A 20,847-nucleotide genomic window follows, 5' to 3' on the forward strand; every position below is an offset into this window, starting at 1 on the left:
GACCGAGAAAAGCGGATAGTAGACAGAGCATCGCGTACAAGCTGCTCCAGATTCGAACCGTAGGAAACGCATGCGTTTCGACTAACTTTTAACAACGTTCCCTTACCAAACTCTCGACAAAGCTTTGTAAGCCATGGACGACGCACGCTTTAAATCTCCAGCGACTGGTTCGCAGCCAGACCGAATTTCTTGCTAATTCGCTCGCGTGCCGGTCGTTGTCGCGTTTGCAGTTCGCCTATCAATTAGGAGGAACGAACCGTGTCCCGGTTTAAAGTCTGAAATCAAGGGATCGAACGCCCGTGCACTTTGTACCACAAGGTACAAGAGTTTCGGCCATAAACCCGGTTTCTACGCTACATGAATACCAGCGTCTTTATTTATGACTCTTCGCCCATCCCCTTTCTTTCGCTCTTCCCGACCAAAACTTCTCCTTTGAAGCCGAACCTCTCTGACATCACGATAGCTGCTGCTGAGACTCGCGAAACTTTCCATCGATTCCCCCCCTCCATTCTTCCAATTCCCATTGGCCACGATGTATTTTATAAATTGTATGAAATTCCCTAGTAGCTTCCTCTTATAGCGAATCTTTCCTTTGTTGTTGTTGTTGTTGCGGTATTATCAGGTCTTTGTTACTGCAGAAATTTCGTTGAACGAGTCGAGAGAAGATTGTTTTACTTCCGTATTTAACACTCAAATGCTAAAAATTATAGTAAGATGGTATTGCTTGCGTTATCTAAGCCTGAAATATTCAAATACCTGACAAGAATATCAGGAATTAGAACAAGATGTTACTGCTCGAGTCACTTAAGCTTGATCGTCTTAAATATACTATAAATTATAGTATATGTTATACTATATATAATACATGTATAGAATACCAGAGATTATAGTAAGACGGGATTTCTTGAGTTGTTTAAGTTTGAACGTCTTAAAATTCAAATAGCTGATATTAATATCAGAAATTATAATAAGATGGGATTGCTTGAGACACTTAAGCTTAAACATCTTAAAATTCAAATAACGGAGGATTTCGCAAGTCGTCTAAACATGAACATCTTAAAATTCAAATATCAGAAATTATAGCAAGATAGGGTTGCTGTAGTCGCCTAAGCTTGAACGTCTTAAAATTCAAATACCGGGAATTACGAGGAGGCTACTCTTTTTACAGCCACCCATTCCTCCCTCCGTGCAAAGTACTTGTTTTTTTTTCTTTTTCTGATACTACCATGGCATCGTTGCTGCAGTAATTCCGGCGAACTAGTCAAGAAAAATTTTTTACTCTTGTTCATGTTACTAGAGTTTTTTTCCCCCCGTTGTACAACTGATCTTCCGTCTGGGGATTAGCTGGAAATATCGATGTTGACCCAGAGTTTATCAGGTATTTCGAGAAGACCTGGCACTTTACGTAATTTATTGGTGACTGTTTTATAGGAGTCTTTTTAAGGATAGGAGGCATTACTTGGATTTTCTAAAAGGGAAGTTCTTGTTGTCGGGTGGTATTCAGATTTTATTGCACTCTTTAGCCTCCTATTTCTAAACCAAGTGTGTTAGCTTTTATTTATTTTGTAAGATAAGAAAATTGATAGTTTTTTGGCTATTACGTGGATACATTGTACATTAATACAATACCTAAACATCTTTGTTATAGAGCCAAACATGTTACATAATTTGTAATTCTTAATAAAGATCAGAAAGGAATATTGGATCGTAACGTGAATATTTAATAAGAATTGGAAGGTTAATCCAATCTTCGTAACTTCTTTAATAGAAGAACACACCGTTGATTGTGAAAAACGCAATGGCCATCGAAGCTGAAGCCAAATCTGGAAAATATCTCTTCTATACAGGCGTTGTTTTAATTTCACTAAAGTACCAAAGGAAGCTTTTCCGGTCGGTTCAGCTCGATGGAAAATAAAAACGCGAATGTCCGAAGGATGGTTCCTCGAGTTCTCATCGTGACCCCCGTAAATTCTTTAAGCCGCCATTTAATTTCGGTGACCGAGTTTAACAACGTACCGCGTATATCTGCTTGGCATGCGGATTCAATTCTAAAAGGGAAATAATGTAACGCGCTTGCTCAAGCTTCTTTATTACTCAGCCTTTCAACCGTGTGCCAACTCTGCATGAACACACACCGGCTCGCGTTAACTCCTAACCATAGTCACCTTTAAAAGCCATTAGCGAATTCCGGTGATACCTTTTTACTGCCTTTCCTAGATATAAAAGGATCTCAATCAGCCCGATCCATCACTTTGCATACCCGTTCTGTGAAAATTATGCGGCCATTTACCTAAATTTCGGGCTAGATTCTGACATTTACTTTTAACAAAAGGTAGCAAAAGGATCCGGAAAGAAAATCTATAGGATCTATCTATCTAAGAGCATTTATATCTGGAAAGAAGCTAAGAAATTGGCTCGTGCCAACATTCTTACAGCGATAAAAACTGTTTAATAGTAAAAGTAGAAAGATATCGGGATCTAATACAGTTAAGTAAACGTTCACTTTCAACGTTTTATTCGTGCGTTTACTGGAAATGAATTTATAAGATGTATTTTCGAAGATCTATTATATCTAGGACGAAGCTATCATCTCAGCATTCTTACAATAGTGAAAGGTGTTCGATAGTAAATATAAAGCGAGACCAGTATAAATAAGCACTCACTACAATCCGAGAAATTCCATCGTCGTTCGCGGTATTTCATTTTCTATCGTAATTCAATAGCCATCTTAATTCAAGATTTTCAATCGATTCACAATCGAGGATATTTAATAAGAGATCTAACGTTCGCCGGGAAATTCGATGCTATAGTTTAATCAAGATGCCATAATCTCGGAAGCGAAGGCCAGAATCCAGCATCGAATATTCTAACAGCGGGTACGTAAACCAAGAATCTACCAACCAGGCGAAAGCTCGACAGAATCTCTGAGCAACGTTCTCGTAAAACGACGTTCCACCATAAAAAAAAAGTGAAGAAGCAGCGCTTCAAGTAAAAGGCCCATCTACATCTTCTCGGAAATGTATTCTACCGACTACCTGCGGAGTTACTTCTGCCATTCGATTAAATGAACGATCCTGAGGATTTGGATAATTGAAACAAAAGCCACGCGTTGAGAGCCGCGCACCATTAACAGCTTCAAAAATATTTTTTGGATACAAATGTATATATATATATATATGTATATATTAAGCTTTTTCTTCGAGTTTATATCTTTATACAATTTCTAACAATATATCGTACGATAATATTGACGGAATAAAATGTATAGTGGGTGTTTCCAACTTGTTCAGTCAAACTGCAGGCAAATCGTGTAATGTGCAAGTGAAAACTTCGCTACAAAGTTATAACCAGATATTGGACACAGTCTGAAATATGTATGTAGCAATGGATTCTGCGCTGCAGAGTATCGCATTTACAGAATCATATATTCATTGCTCTTTTAAATTTTGATACAAAAACGTATGCACTCTATTTAATAAATTCAAAATCTTCTGAATATCTCCTAAACGTATAACTCACTTAAAAAAATCATTCCACCGCGATACACTTCCTTCTAGATATCAAATATTTTTGCACGTATGTTAGGAACCAGTCGTATACATACGCAAATTATGTAACCTACTCTGTATAACATAGTACAACATACGTAGCCTAAATCTTCTGCCCGGTACCTCATATATCAGCCAGCGAACCTAATAGAATTCACATAAATGTATCAGGCAATTGCTTTACGTGGTGTTTGTACGTAAGTGGTTGAGAATTTAAGGGGTGTTTCCACAAGAGCCAGAATAAGACAAAAATGAAGCATGCGACTTTTTTACATGAACGAATGTAGGTCAGAGAAATAACAAAGCCGAAGAGTGCAATGTTTTTCTTCTTTATTTTCGTCCTACCGATTTTGCCTCGCAGAAGCATCCCTTAAATTTTCTGCCCAATACACTGCATAGATCACCCAGGATAGGCAAATTGTGTAATTCAGCCTGTGTGTACAAAACACGCAACGCAAATTCTCGATGTTGATCTCGCTGACTCTCGCCTAGCTCTGTACAATCAACCAACCAGTCTGTGTAACAGGATAGAGATAAATATTAATCAAGCTGTTGGCGGGACAGATCGAAAGAAGGAACGAATCGAGCTTAGAGCATAACGTCGATATCCTTGGAGGATCGTTTTCTGTAACACAGCAATCTCGATGTACGTAGCGCTTTGGTTTACGTCCGGGCCGCTTTTACTGCCTTTGAAATAAGAATACCGACAGATCCTGAGGAGCTTGTATGCATTCGACCACGCCGGTAATCGCGGCATCAAGAGCACACGTTACTCCTTTCAGCGTGTTTGTGGGTTGCGGGCGTTTGTAGCCTCCGGTTTGTTTCGTATCGCGTCAGAGAGTGCTTTCTTCCGGGGCAATTCTGATCGAACAAGATCGTATGGCTGCTTGTTACTTCGCGAACGTAGAATCCTCGACCATTTATATCTCGCCGTTTTATCGTGCTGCAGGTTACGGAATCTCAAACGACGCCGTTTTCCCCTTGACTTCTTCCTTCTCTTCTTCTTTTTCTAACTCTGTTCTTCGATCGTTTCAATTCGAGTCTCGATCGTTTCTCGTTAATATCGACGCTCGTAGAAGGAGTGCCGAGTAAATGGTAACGACATCATTCCTCCTGTTCGTCGAAGACCGATGAATACGACGATGAGATGAGGTTAAGCCACGAATAACTTGAGCGTTAACTGGAGTTAGCCGATATTCGAGATGCAACGCGGAAAGCAGATTTAGAGCTGCAGCGTATAGCTTAGAAGATATACATACCTATTCGAATCTATTCCAGATTTGATTCCATAAGCCTATTAGACTTCAGATTTAACCCACGATTAAGTCGCATTTGAATATAAGCAGTCTTACCACGTTCGGATATATTGCAGCTATTGTCTTTGATTGGCATTCGTTCCTTGTTGCAATGTGTTGAATCGTGGGGATTATTTCCATTAAAATTTATGTAATACGGTAGTACGTGGTTAAATGCATTAACCGTTCATCCGTTCTGCAGTTCATAATTCATAATGAAGTCTATGCACTTCTGATGGAGGATTACAGATTTTCCTTTTTCCAAGCATTCCTTTTTTCATATCGACTCTGATATTGTTTCCCGGTTTCAGTCGTTATAGACTCTTACGGAATATTAATAATATATTGTCAATATATTAATTAATAATATAATTGATAATATATATATAATATAATTAATAATATAATAATAATATATTGTCAGAATTAAAACGTTAACAATTCCGTATAACTATTTGCTTCGAGTTTCATAATTCGTCGATTGAGGAAATTTCTACGTCGAACGAAGTTTCAGTCGCGTGATTGTGAGTAGAAGAGCATTTGAATCTTCGCGCCCAAATATTGTCAAATTTGCTAGACAAACCGTCACTTTAGTGTCGAGTTTCGTACTGTTAATACGTATCACGTCGTTTACAATATCTTAAAGTAATAATTTATCAACTGCGTAATAAAAACGTGCTTCAAATGCTTCCTTAGTGTATCACGAGTTTTTTCATTATTTTTACTATGTTTAATTAATACACATTAATCATATAGTTTGAAGTGCATCGTATAACCTAACCTGTCAGTTACGTATCTATACGTACTTATTGCTTCTTTTTACGTTCGTGCGCTATTGTTAGCTTCGTTCTATTAATATACGTTTGTTTAATAACGTAGTAGTTTTTATTGTGATAAAATTAAATAGTTTTCTAAAATCTTTTGTTCGTGTTTGTTGGATCGTTCGTTTGGCTGTCAGAGTAACCTGTAACTCGTATTACGATTATGTTTTAGCTTCAAGATAATTTTTACACTTAGTTATTAGTTTGTTTTGATATAATTGAGCGTACTATTTCACGTTTGTTTAACAATCACGTTTACTACTACATATTATACATTAATTGAGTTTGCTAGGCGTCTGTTTAATAATTTAGTCTTCTATTACACATTTATTTAACAATCAAGTTGACCATGAATTATACCTCGCGTGTTTAATAATCAGATTTACTATTACATATTTGCTTTAATGCTAGAATTATTAATTTGTAATATGCATCTAAATACGTATAACATACATAATTAATAGGAATTAAAACAATATGACGGAAACGATTAGAGGTTATGGTATCTATTGCACCTCTCATTCGTTGCACACATTTACATATAACCTCGCAAAGTGTCTCATATCCTACGAAGTAATACATATTTATAGGAAAAAATTGTAAAAAATTACGTGAACCAATTTTTTTCAGATCAGAGAGCTCGTTGACTGCAAACGACTCGATTTCCTTGCAACTAGCAACCTGGGCACCACAAGGCAATGCACTGGTGTACGTGTACCAGAACAATATCTATTATAGACCGGAAGCAGAAGTGGCCGTCGACTATCAAATCACAGACACCGGGGTCTTCGGAATTATTTATAATGGAGTACCGGACTGGGTCTACGAAGGTAAGTTTCTTATTTCTTATTCAATCCCTTTTATTATTTATGGGGATACCATACGTTAAATCGTTTTAAGTCAGAAGACTTTAGACAACGGGATACGCCGATTCAACGAAAATCGATAGAAAACGCGATTTTCAAGTGAACCTTCTGAACTTGCGAGTTTGTAGATAGAGTGGATTGTTTGCACACCTTCTACGATGTACAAGATGTAAGTGGCGCGCGTGTATCTGTTTGAAGAAGTACATTTACAAGGACCAAGCGTTTAGACGAACAATTCCATCTGTTCGATTCTTTGCTTTGTACACGGACTGTTTGCCCTCCCTCTTATCCCCCGTGTTCTTCGCGCCTCTACTCGACCTTCCACTCTCTTTTCGTCCCTTTTTTGATCCTTGCTCGAAAATTTTCTCCTTAACTACACTTTCAGAAGCGTTTTCTTTTTCTTTTTAACACTTTTGAATTACCTTTGTAGAAAATTATACTGTATGCACGTTAAGCAATATTCAAAGGATTTAACAAATTTTTTTAGCATTATATGTCATATACGATAAATGTATTGAGCAATTTCATGAAGAACCTTTGTTCCAGGAAGAAATTTGTCGTCCCTTTTAACAACGAGTTGCTTCAGGTGCGAAGCAATAAATAGCATGAATTTTCTGGACGATATACAGTATATGAAATGAAACATTTCAAGCTCTCACTCATTACAACGTATCAAAATTTCGAAATTTCGATTTCTCACTCTTACGAAGACAGATACTCGATAAAAGTTTAACTATCGAAATCTTAGGGGATAAAGCGCGATTGTAACGCGCGAATAATTGCGTAACAGCGCGGTTTCGCTAATAACGGCGTAACCGCTGTCTGGCAGTTCTTCTGGAATAAACAAGCATCACACGGCTGAATTCACATAGTTCGGAGCGGAAATAGCGTTATCACAACGAGGTAGTTGCACACGGGCCGCCAGCAAGGGTTGCATACTTCAAAATTAACTGGATCGCGCTACGGCTATTTCGAATAAAGGGATTCGCGCGATTTCCAAACCGCGAAAGCCCGCCAATTTCGAGCTTGTAATGATCCGGTCAATTTGACTCGTATAATTATTTTTAATAGACGCCCCTCGCTTCTAGGAAAAAATTGTTAATTGGCCATTTTCAAGCGGCTCGAAATTCGTGGTTTTCTACATCGTTCCGCATGATTTCCTACCTTTTGTTTCCTTTTTCGTTTTTAACAAAAAGAATTTCTCTTTCTGAAGAAAATCATATTGGAATTTCTTTTTCATTGCATTGAATAGTGAGGAAAATTCTGCTCTTTTTGCTTCTTGGAAGGATAAAAATCAGTTGTTTTAAATGATCGATCTCACTATCCAGCTACACTTAATACTTAATACTCTAAAAAATAGACAACTTGATTCCATAAATTTAGAATAACTCGCGTATTTTCTAAATTGCTATCTGCATCGCTTCAATATTACTCCATACTTTATCTCCATATTCTCTACGACCCTCATAAATTCAGTAACAAACAAAGCTTCTCAGCCTCTAATTACCCTTCCGTATACGACTAACCAATTGATTCTAGCCAACTACAACGGTACGACCTCATTGTCACCCAAGAAATTAGTAGCTAAAATTGTCTAGCAGCCGTCAACGACCCTTAATCCGCGGAATAATATCATTCGGAAACACATAGAGGCGATTCTAATTCCCCATTTCCATTATCTTACGCTATAGCGTAATGTAACGTTGGCATCGCGCGTAATTAACCCCTTAAGCACCCGTACATTTCATAAATCATTATCAATACATCTCACACGCAAATACAAGCATCTGTTACGTAGAAAGTACTAATACGTCATAGGTACAGGACTAATTATTCGTGTAGCAAGCAATAAAATAATATTTAATTTACTTCATTGAAAATTTTATAGTGTAATAAATTTTATTTATGAATTTTATAATAAATCTATGGCAAGTTTTAATTATAAATTTCATTTATTTTACTGTATTCAAGAGTTCAAAGGAAAGTAAATCAACCAAAACGTAAACGGTTTACTCGCATAGAATTTTCAAACAGAGACATCGATAGGCAAACTTTTTCGTCCCTATCGACGACAACCGTATTTGAAGGATTATGGGATACAGCCGCGTCGGTGGTACGAAACGAGGAAAAGAGGAAACGAAGGGATGAAGGAAAAATCCCTCGTTGAATCGCGGTTATCGCGTATTAACGCGATTCTTGCCCCAGATCGAACAGTCATGTCGACGTCGTCGATGCAATATTTTTTCGTCGGCCCTTTTTAGCCACGCGTTCGCCGCCCTTTGTACGTGTGCAAGTCGGATGAGTTTTCGCCCCCTTGGAACCGGGAACGATAATACGTACCGGGGTCGTAATTCATACAGCTGATGCTTCGGGGGATGTTGCGCGCGTTTGCATATTTCTGAGCCTTCATCAGCTCTTTGCGTCTCGCTCTATCCTCGCACTGCTCGAGTACGTTCCTTTTGCCGCTGTCGTTTGTCTGGTATTTCGTTAAATCGCGCACGAGCGAACGAACGAAGCATAAAAATCCATCCGAAAAGCCGCGGGAAACCAGCCATCCATCCACTTTTTCAAGTCTTTTTCTATCGTGCAGCGATAGGTTAGAGATTTTGGTTGGTCGCGCGATTTCGATAGAAAGAGAAAACGAATGCTCTTAAAAGAATTAAACGTTCGGTAAACTGATTTTTTCTCAATATTTTTTTAATTATGATTCCCTTTTACGTAATTCCTGCTTATTATTATTCTATTTAAAATTTTCTAACTCGATGCATCTTTCTAATCAGAGTTCAATTCTCTGAAATTCCCTGTTCATTCCTCTTCGGTCATCCGCTTATCGATTAAAGTAATTGAATTTAGGTAAAAAAGTGTTTTACTTGTGCAAGGGGTAATATACTGTACTCTGAATATTTCGTATTTGTTTTTGCACGTTCTGTGCGTTTTTGTGTCTCGAAGTTTCCCACGATCGTATAAAATGAAACGGTTCGCTCGTAATCGTTCACTTTGTAGTTCGTTAGATTTCAATCGATGGAATGAACGATGCATAAAAATTCATCGGAAGATGCTCATAGAGAAATCCATTCATCCATCTATCCACTTTTTTTCACCATTTTCTTCTGGATAAGGTGGTTGGGCTGATTCATCGCGATGCGAATTCAATAAGATCTCCTCGGCTGTGTAAATATTTAAACGCACATCTCTGTTCCTTCTCCTTCGCCTGCTTCTTCTCTCAGTTCTCTATCGCTGCCTCTGTCTTCTGCTATTAATGTCGTCTGGAATCCGGAGAGTCCTTTGGATCGCGCGTCCTTCGATTCGATTAGACACAGCTCCCGGTAGGAAGGGTAAACTTCGCTCTGGATTAATTGCTGGCCGATTGTCCACGGATTCGACGACTGAATCGGATTCATGATCCGGATCGTGCGGGGATTAGCGCCGCTGGGGTTCTCCCGTGATTTGTTTACACGCGAAACGAAGTCTTTGACGTTGGCCCACGTCGTGGCTGTACCACTGACGCGAAAACAGACAGACGGGTTCGAGGAATTCCACGCGTGCTTTCCATTGTCCTCGCAAACGCGTGTTAAAATATCTGGCACATTCGGATTTGTATTTCTGTTATTCGTAGAATTCACGATTTCATTTTGGCAAAAAGCGGTGCGTGTCGATGGAATCATAAAAATGAAAAAGTATCTCACCGAGTCCCCAAAACGTTCGTATTTCTGGTCAAAAAATTCTCCCGAAAACTACAGCAGAAAGAATTTCGCTCAGAATTCCATCCCTTTAATTGAAAACGAAATGTTTCTATTTTATATACTCGCTGCTTAATAACAAAACTATTTTGAAAACTATTCCGGATAGCCCAGTTAAAAAGTCCATAACGACAAAAAGAATTCCATCGAAAATTCCAAAATACCTTCGGTTAAGAGTAAAATGCTTGTACTATACAATAACCGTCTGATAACAAAACTATTCTGAAAACTATTCCAGAGGATGCGCAAAATTTCGTATTCTCAATTTAACGAATGCTCCGTATGCTGACCCGAAGAAAGAAAAATTCCACCGAAAATTCCTCGCCATCGACTGATTCTCGACAAACTTCATGCAGCATCGCCCCTCCACGCTAAGATGAAAATCCGGCACATTTCTCACGATAAACGTTCGTTTGTCCCGTATCGGGGATATTTACACAAACAGGAACACGCGGAAGCGCGACCCATGACCAGAAACGTTCGACATTTTTTAACGCGACAGAGCATGGACGAAAACAATATTTTACAGTCACTTTGCATATGCATTACTCGCGATGAATGCCGCCAGGTCTGCCTGGCAGATTGAGTTTATAGAGGCAGAGCGCCGCGAAACAGATACGCATTCGTTTCCGCGGAGAATCCGGAAATCGATGGGCTGTCGCGCTCGGCGGATGCCGCCGCTGGGATGGTTTGGAGGGTCGTGGCGCGTGTAAATCAGCCTTTATCCTAAATTCTTGCCCGCGAAATCCTCCCCGGAGCCACGCTGCCGGCGTGGCAACTGGATAAAGTATGCCGTCAGCAGGAAAGTCTTCGGCTGACGGTGAACAAAATACAGGCTGTTGAAAAGTTCCTGGCACGCCTTTCGTCGACGCTTTGACACTTTATCGACGTTCTCTACCCTCTGTTCCTGGAACGCGTCTTTCCGCGGAAAATCAGTCGAACAAATCAGATATGCATCGATGCAATAGTCGTGGAAGAAGAATTTAGGCCTCGTACACTTGGCTGTAAACCGCCGTTGATTTATCACGGCGGGAACTGTAAAAATTGATCGTATTTCATCCCGAGCGATACACTTCGCTCAAGTTCGCATTTCGAACGAAACAGTATCGGCCTTTATTTTCGAGGAATTCGTAGCGAAGCGACAGTGGCATGTCTAAGGTTTAGTAACAACGAAACAAGGATTGATATTTTACTGTGTTGATCTGACGCTGGCTTTTTCAGCCGCCAACATTTTGCAAAAGATCTCAGCTTTCATTTTTCGCATCCACCGTGGATTAACTGTCCGCGTCAGATTCGTCTGACGAGTGAAACGCACATCGAAGAACATAATTACGGACGTGGCTCTTCAGCGATGTCTGTAGTAATTTCGTTACTGTTTTTGGTCTGACTGATGAACCGACTTCGTGTCGCTATTTTTTCGACGGATCAGACAGGCTTTCTGAGGATGGATTACTACAAGCGTAAAACCGGCGTCGATTTGTAAGCGGCTTCGCTGGATTTCGAGGTGGAGTTGTTAAAAAGACGGTAGAAACTTTCGGACCTAAATTAACAAAGCAAATATTATAATTTCCGGATCTCGATTTACTAGAGAGTACACGGTATTTTCGTAAGTTTTGCAAGAGTGAATGAAATTTTAGTAGATATTCGAGAAGCGGCAAGTTTGTGATTCTTTTCCAGTGGATTTGGAATTTTCAAATGATCTTTTAAATACGCAATCGGCAAATTACACCCAATTGCTAATTAAAGATATTAAAAGTCATGTTGAGAACTATTCTTTGAATTGACAAATATAGAGAAAACTTGCAAATGTCCTTTTAAAATTCTATCTTTCCAAAATTTATCGCAATAGCGATCTTTTCCTATACGAAAACAAATCTACTTGTTCAAAGAATTCGAACAAAGTTCCATAATGCAATCGATGAAGTGATTTAAAATGTTCGGTGGGTAACACGTGTATGTGAATTGCTTTTAAGTAAAATGGTTGTATCTCTTTGTTCGCGTGCCCGGTAATTTATGCATCAGGACATTAGCGTTGAGAATGTTGGCCAGGTTACGTTCACATATCCTTCTGATCCCCGACGGTATTAAATTTAAACGAGGCGGATTTATCTAATGCGGCATGTTCAAGGAACTACGGGGTTCGACAAACGTTAATTATATTTCATTAGCGTCGTTAACGAAAATAGAACTGGTCGGTTGGAAAGCCTGATAATATTATAACCAGTGTGTATCGCCGTCCCGCGAGTATATCCAACTTTCTGTCGCTCTACACGCGACAAAAGTTGCGAATATCGCTTTCGTTATCCTTATCGTTATCGTTTACAGTTTCGTATCTAAAAATCAGTTTATTTATCACGGTGCCATATGAATTTATCAGAGTTTCGTTTACAACGTCACTCCTCTTTGATTGATGAAGTGGGATCGTCGATGGTAGCTGAACTGCAGATTTGTATGCATTTGTAGGAAATTTAAAAACCTAGAAATGCGTGGAATGTAAAATAGAAAAATATATGCAATATGGAAATTAGTTTACCTGTTCGTTATTTCAGCTGCAAAACAAATTCTTATTTATGTCCCGTTTCCTTCCTAACATATTTTTTTATGTATCTATACAAATATGAATTTGTAATACTAATAATTCTCTAATTTTTTTCTAGCGTTATGTTGAATCAAAGTAACCAAAAATTATAATTTTCCTCGCGGTGATAAACTCGAAAGAAAAATATCTTAGACGCCAAATATCCTGTCGGTAGTCAGTGAAATATGTAAATTCCATTTAACCGGCAGAACAACAGACGCCGGTTATTAAATGAAGTTTATCAAGCAAGTGCTCGAACAAGTTACGCAACACTTGTCATTCTGTCGGATTTACTGTCACGCCAGTACTTGGCAGAAATATTACGTGGAATGAGCCGCAAAATCGCGTAGCGCTTTGCAAATAACTTGCGCAATCAGAACGGAACAACCATCTCCTTTCTCCCATAGCTTTGACGTTTGCATTCGAGCATCGATTATTAACGGTTGTTCCAAACTATAGTATAACTGGTGGCTGTGACCGTTGCCACGCCATGACCAGTCAGACGTAACAATTTCCTTAACTTCGCGTGTTCTCCACGAATTTCCAACTCTCGCTCTGTTCGTGTTATTTTTCGGTGCATCTGTTTCGATTGCATTTTGAAAACAGTGCAAGAGTAAATACAGAGAAAATGTTAGGTGGAGTAATAAATTCATTCGCGTTTTCTTCAAACAGCGCGTCGAGTGTTATGGATTACACTACGGATTTTCATGCGTTTACAGGAAATTCGGAGAAAGAAAAATGCGCACGATGCATGTAAAATGAGAAAATATGTAAAATATCGAAAATAGGACGTTGATCGTAATGTTTGGTAGATGAAACGAATTTCCATCTAAATTCTCTTTTTTTAGATAGTTCATAAGAAGATATGAAAATGCATAGGGATCTAGTCATTATTTTCTAATCAAAGGGCAATGTACGTATCTTATTTTTTCATAATACTATTCTCGCTTTTTAAATAATTTTTAAACTTTTTAAGCCTCTTTTTAAATAATTGTTGTGGCATTTATTCCACATTTTCAATTTACGTTTTGATATAGAATTATCTTCTCGATTGATTTTCCCATGATCGCTGGTGCATCCTGCGCGGTAGAAGTAGTTTCTACGTGAAAAGTGTAAACGGCCTCGTAGACACATTTATTTCTTGGAAATATCCAAGCAACCTGCTCGTCTACTTTCCCAGCGTAATTAATCAGAGGTAACAGATGCAGAAGTAAACCCGAGGACTTAAGCAGTCCCTCTTAAAGCCGCAGTTACCTCGACGTCGGAGAAAATATCGTTCATAAACAACGAGGACAGAGATTCTTCCAACCCGTAGCAATTCTATTTAAGGTTACGCAGAGACAAATTAAAAAAGTTGCAAGATCAAAACCATTATGAACGTTGAGGAAGCACTATTAAGATTAAAAGCCGGAAATTCGAGAATTAAGTTTCAGTAAGTTCAGAAACCCTACGTCAGTGTCGCGAAACTGCTTCGTATCGGAAGGCGTTAATTGGAATTTTAGGAATAAATTGGCTGTCAAAAATATTCCTACAGAAATAGCTTAATTAGTCATCAGAGTCAGAATTTCGGAATTCGAGAAATAAGTTTTACTGGTTCAACATGATGAACCGTCGCGTTACTCGGAATTTTGAGGATGCATTGTGCGGCTAGAATGCAAGTAATTTGTAATAACTTTCAAAACACGAACGCTTTAAAACTTTATTACGGAAGATGAAAAATTGCTCGACTAGCACATTTATAGATGCAATTTAAGAAGAATGTCGCTGTTGCATCTTTTAACTCTATTAATATACAAAGCTACTTGAAATTAGTACCAGTACCTGGTCCATTATTCCGAACCATACGATTTTACCTTATAAGACTGTTATAAGCTGCTTTCTATATACATAACAAACGTTTGAAAAGCATCACGTTTATAGAAAATACCAATATCCTATAAAATATCGCGCAGGGATATTCGTCAGGAAGAAAAGCAAAATTAAAAATTTCGTTTTCCATCTTTTGCTCCAATTGTCAACCGAAATCATCTTCGAACATCGGGAATTTTCCTGTTAAATCTTCCCAAGTTTAACCACGCAGCTTCGGAGTTCCGAACTTATTCGGTATCGAATGGGTGTCACGTTATCTGAAATTTCTGTGGATGAATTGCAGTGGAAAAGGTAGAACGATAGCGCGGCCGGCGAGCGTTGGATATCGGCCGAAGCGTTATAAACGTCAACGCAATTTCTGTCCCTGGCGAAGTACACGTGAAACGCGATAGCAATTCCTGATACTGTGCAAACTTCGATTCCCGTTCGTTTTTCCTTTCGAAACGAAAGAAGCGTTTGCGGTTTCCTCATACAGATCTTCCTCCCTTTGACAATCAGCTCGACCGGTCCAACCGAATGAAATGACTTTTTCCCTTTATTGTCCGCGTGATATCCGCGGAAGTTCATTTTACTACTCGATGAAAACGCGGTTTGTCTAACGTGCAACTCGTCACCGGTCTTTCTCGTCCTTTTTTACGATCGTATCTCGATTTGTAATGGTTTTGAAGCGACGCTATTTGTTCTATTTGTTTGAGATTAAATACGCACGATGTGGAGTGGTTCGTACTCTGCTGGAGATCATTTAGGGTGTTCGTTTTTTCTTGGCTCAGTTCGAGAAACCTGTTAAACTTGATGTTTGTTCGTGAAAAGTTTATTTCTTTGAAATTGCAGCTACCGAACCTGTCAATTTGAAGGACTATGCGAGCCTGAAGACTTAAACGGATAGGATAAATCTAACATTTTTTTTCGCTTACAAGTATTCGTTGAAAGATGAAGATTTTTATGGCGAACTTTAAGCAACATCTCAACTCTGTGTTCATATTTCTTTTACTACATGAAATTATAGTATGGCGGTGCGATGCAACACTATCTGTCCCCATTTGCAGCAGAGCTTTGTTTGTTTGCAGCCAGCTGCAAATGCCACTGCAATGGAAAAAGTACGAAATTTCTGTGCGAACTTGGACAAAAACTATCTTCGAAGTACCGTACGAGTTTTTCATGATTTTGAAATATAAGAAATCGGCGGCCTGCTAAGGAGGAAATTATATTTTTCGCTGAGGGAAGTAAACTTATTATAACATTTATAAAAATTCAACGGTTTAAGATATCAAAGAAATTATACTCTACATTGTAGGATAATGTAATGCGGAATAATGTGTAAAAATTTCAAGTTAATCGGATGAAAAGTTGCGGAAATTCACTGGGTGCAAGGTCGAGAAACATAGTTCCGAGAAAAACGAGTTTAAAGTACTCAATTAATTTTTCTCTGAAATAAAAAGAATGTTTTAAAAGTTTACCCTTAATAGATTTCGTATTTGGTTTTCTTAAGCTAGTAAAAACGTGTTCCTATATGAAATTTAGTTTTAAATTCGATTAAAATAAAAACATAATGTACATAGAATGGCAAGGATATAAAAATATGAACGTTCGATTTTTATAATCCTCGTGAAATACGTACTATTTATTTCTACGTTAATATTATTACGTTTTCCTACAAAAATATCCGAAATGTATATACAGAAATTAATTTCGATCTTGTTATTTTCATTCTATATAAATAAAAAGCATCTGCAATTATCTGTATGTAATATTCTGTTGTATAGAGATCTTGTACACTTAACTGTACATCACATAATGTCAATTTATAATGTTTGACTTGTTATCTTTGTGATGATCTATCACGATCACTCTTCGGGCATTAGTTGGTTTAGTATTGTGGAACAGCGTAACTTCCCAGTGGATATAGTGTTTGTCTTCGAGATCTCAAGTAGCATTATTGTGACTGTCTTGACGTCTTGGGGCTTACAGCTTGTTGCTTGATGGTACACAGAGGACTTCCAGTCCGCAGGAATTTTCGATCTTCCATTTGATTCTATTTCTGGAGAAATTATTTCTTGATACGTACATGTCTCTCTCGTAATTTATGGTATTAGTGTAACGCGTACTATTTGTTTCAATGCTGTTATCGACAATCGTACGTTGCCAAAAAGATTCCTCGCTGCTCCCATAAACACGTAAAATGATAAACGTTCATCAATCAGTAGAATTTTCCTTGACTAGTCAGACCATACAAATACGACTATAGCTATCCAGACAACCATACAATTTCCAAGAGGAAAAGCGAAAGAGATACATCTCATTTCTTGTGAACATTCTCCAAAGCCGGACAGCTTCGTCAAGCGTCAAAGCTTTCTTAATTAATCACCGATAATTGCATATTTCAAAGAATGGAAAAGAGATCCTTTCTGTCTACCGAACACTTTGAGCGAATGTGATCAGCGAGCAGAATCTTGCTCGGTCCAGCTGGAATATTAGCATCCCTGCGTTAAATAAACAGCAACAACTGGTTGCTAGGTGTTAGCCGGTAATCGATAAAGCGTCAGTTCTCTCACATCTCCTCTAATCGAATCAGTTTTATCGGTTTAAAGCGGCGGACCGCAATTGGCCGGAACCGATTGGCAGGGTATTTGCTGTCCGCCGGAAATTCCGATAAGCATTAAATGAAAAATAACGGCTGCTAGCAAGCTCGATATTTGTTTGTCCCGACAAAGGCAGTCGTGTTTCGCGAATTACGATCGTCGTGTTTCATTTCCTCTGACTGTCCTACGACTTCAACCACTCGTATCACTTTTGCCACCCTCTTTGCTCTGTTGAGTCTGCAATCCTCACACGAGTAGCTCGGTATTCGTTACTTTAACACTTTTTTTTTATTTATGACGTTGGTATATCGTATTCGTTTTATAGTAATTGTATCAACTGATGGAAGCAAGTTTGGTGGACAGGCAAGAGAGTACAAGTCAAATTTATATTAAACTAGGATACGCTAATATATTCTTCATTACTGTCTCTTGCTCGTGATTCTAACAATGCAAGACAATTCTACTTCTTTCTTGTTCTTTTACCCGATACTTTAATACCACATCTACAATTACACATTGCACTTTAAACGTTACAAGCGCTTCTCTGCAAAACTAATGGTTCTGACTTACACCTTCGTGCCCGTCCGTCGCTAAATATTTGTCGCAGCCATAGTAGCGCTATGTCATTACGATTTTCAAGACAAATTTTAAATATCTCCTGGGAACATGCGAATTTCATCATAGGTTTGAACGGTTTACTCTTGGAAAATGAAAAGTGCAAAGTCGCAAACCAGATGGGAAGGAAACATAAGGAAAGTATAGAAAATCTGAAACTTAAAAGCAGCGAATTACCCGCACATTATAAATCAAGGTTCAAACTAACTGCAAGTATTGTTAACTTGTTCTTACCTTAATACGTTCCAGTTTGTATTTGACTGGAGTCTACGGAGAGTCGAAGGCGCCATTCAAAATGTTTAAAGGGAACACGGTTGTGTTTTTAATGAACCGTCGGTTTGCGACGATAACACGGTCTCTGGGTAATTATTGCGAGCTCCAGCTGGCCGAGACTCGACTTTTCCTCGTCTTGTACGCGTGACAGGCTCGTTTGGAATTTAGCTCGGCGGAGGCGCGCGTTTCTTTTCGCAATTTACCAGGCTGGTAGTCAGTTGCCGGCGACACCGTTTAAATACAACCCGTGCAAATTGTGCCCGAGAGACTGTTTTTACGCGTTACACGGCTAAGAATTAAGTAGCTGCGACTACTCTCCTCAACTTAGCAGCTAACGAACGGGATTTAGCCAACGCCGAGCTTGATATCTTGGATACTTTTCTTCGGATAAAGCGCATGGTTGATGTTGAATTCAGGCGAGATTCAAATACAATTCAAAAATTTATTTCGCGTGCTGAAACAATGATGGAATTTGCGTACGTGGAGAGAGGAATTGATGAAGATTGGATTACGATGAGAGATATGTAAATAACGAGTAATTATGAGGGATTATTTTTAATGTTACTTTTAGTTTCTATAAATTATTGATTTTTTTGTTTATAAAACCTATGTACAGTACCTTGAAAAAGTATTGGATGTGTACTGCTTTTGTACGTTAAAATGAATTTTGGTAGAGGTGGAAGCAACCCTGAAGCTTAAACATCGAAGGTATACCTCGTGGAATTTATTGGAAACTGTTATCAGGTCGTTCAGATGATTGATCAGGATCAAGTTGGTACATAGTTACAACGTCAATTTTTGTTGCAAAATGTCGATCTATGATCGTGCAAATTTGCATGAGGATTAATTAATATTTTAATAGAGAGAGAGTTTAATGAAATCTAAAGGTCGAAGCTCAGTGATCAAGATTGCGTTGGTTTATAACGTCAATTTTTGTTGCAAAATGTTGATTCATGATCAGGAAAATTTGCATGGGGATTAATTAATATTTTAATAGAGGGGGATTTAATAGTATCGAAAGAAGTGTCAAAATTTTTCAGCTGCAATCTGATAGAATGTTTCATTGTACAGAGCAATGTTATTCGATATTATAACAATGAAAGCCATCTGTGACCTAACATACTTGTAATGAGAAATATTGCTCGAGACAGATTTATCGTGTCACAATGCATAAGTCGTGTGCTGAAAAAAAAAAAATCGATAAGTAGATAGTCAATCAATCGTGTTGGAGCAAACGACAGGTTGCTGGACAGAACCTATCGTCACTTTAGCGAATAAATCGTTGTTGAATCGGGAAACATTAACAACTGGGTCGTCGTTAGAGAGAAATTCAGGCAAAACCGATATGATAGATGTCGGACCAATCGTCATTTTTTAATTTATAGCTAGATACGTCATATATTTACGTCCTTAATACGAGGAAGCATTATTTTCTGCTGCAGCCTTCGAATAATTTTAAATTCAATCATACTTTTTTATCATCAGAAACGTGTTGTATAAAAGATTTCCTAGAATATTAAATACTCTTCTTAACGCATTAAAATATTGCACACTTTCTTGTTTCTTCCAGTGATTCGCTGTTCAATTTCATTCTCGAAATGTTCAGTTTCATCGTCGAATTTATTTATCGAAGTGACCCAATTCATTGTTGAATTCCATTATTCAGTCAACCAAACTCATTACTGACTCTCGTTATCAAAATGAACAAGTTCGTGGTAAATCTCTTAGTAGTAAACTGATCGGAAAACAAAACGTTCATGGAACAGAAAAGTAGTAAAAGTTGAGATAAACGACACGGAAGGCTTGCGGAATGTGGATCCTGAGGTTCGTGTAACCAGGCTTGTATCTCCAATCCCTGGAAGCCTGGTCGTGCCTGGAGGGGATGGATATAATTGGGCGGAGAGTTTTTTTCATGCCATCGATACAAGCGACGTAAGACGAAAATCCTCGTTTCAAGCCTTTCTTCTTTTCAGGACCGTACTCTTCGCTCCTTCTCTTCGCCAGTCGTCCCCGACGGCGATGGATGTGACATTAATAGAACGGCGGAGGATTCAGAGAAATCCTTTTCTCGAAATCCGTTCCCGCTAATGGAACCTCCTTTCCACGGGATTCCGATTTCTGATCGGGTTCCGACGTATTCTCCTCGTCCGCTGTCACCGCGGAAAGAGTACACTCCGCGCAGAAAGATATTTATCAGTCCATGTGCCTCCTCGCAAAATACATAACTCACGCGCCAGAGTTACTATATGACCTCGTGTTATGCCACTTTCACGCTATTATTCCCGATAAATCGCGAGCTTTGTTGCGAGTAATCGAATAAGTTGAGTAATTTGAACTTGGCAATTTGTACAATTTCGCTGGTTCTATTCTGAAATTTACAACGAATTTTATTATAAAGAAAACTCTATCGGTAACATTGGAGCTCGCGAGTTGTAAAATTTTGAATTTCAAACTGTCACGACGGTGAGATATTTTGCTATTGGCTTTTCAGGATAGGCGATCGTGTTTCGACTTTGCACTTGCGCTTGGCATTTGCATTTTGGACCGACGTTTCGCGGACGTTGCAGTCTACTTCTTCATAGCCGGAAGCCGAGAATTTCTGCTCCCACTGTCTCCATTTATGACGCGCGAAGTTTCGCTTGGCTGATCAAACTGATGACCGA

General features: G+C 38.6%; 1 protein-coding gene across 4 annotated transcripts in view; it reads left to right on the forward strand.

Moving 5' to 3' along the window:
* LOC117216798 (venom dipeptidyl peptidase 4-like) overlaps positions 1-20,847 on the forward strand; it is a 303,125-nt gene that overhangs the window by 174,238 nt on the left and 108,040 nt on the right. For all 4 annotated transcript variants that reach the window (XM_033463831.1, XM_033463833.1, XM_033463832.1 and 1 more), the window contains one exon: positions 6,295-6,494. In XM_033463831.1, the coding sequence (XP_033319722.1) occupies positions 6,295-6,494 (200 nt within the window). The remainder of the gene's footprint in view (positions 1-6,294; positions 6,495-20,847) is intronic.

Source organism: Bombus bifarius, unplaced genomic scaffold (genome assembly GCF_011952205.1).
Source record: "Bombus bifarius isolate JDL3187 unplaced genomic scaffold, Bbif_JDL3187 scf7180000007973, whole genome shotgun sequence".
Classification (NCBI taxonomy): domain Eukaryota; kingdom Metazoa; phylum Arthropoda; class Insecta; order Hymenoptera; family Apidae; genus Bombus; species Bombus bifarius.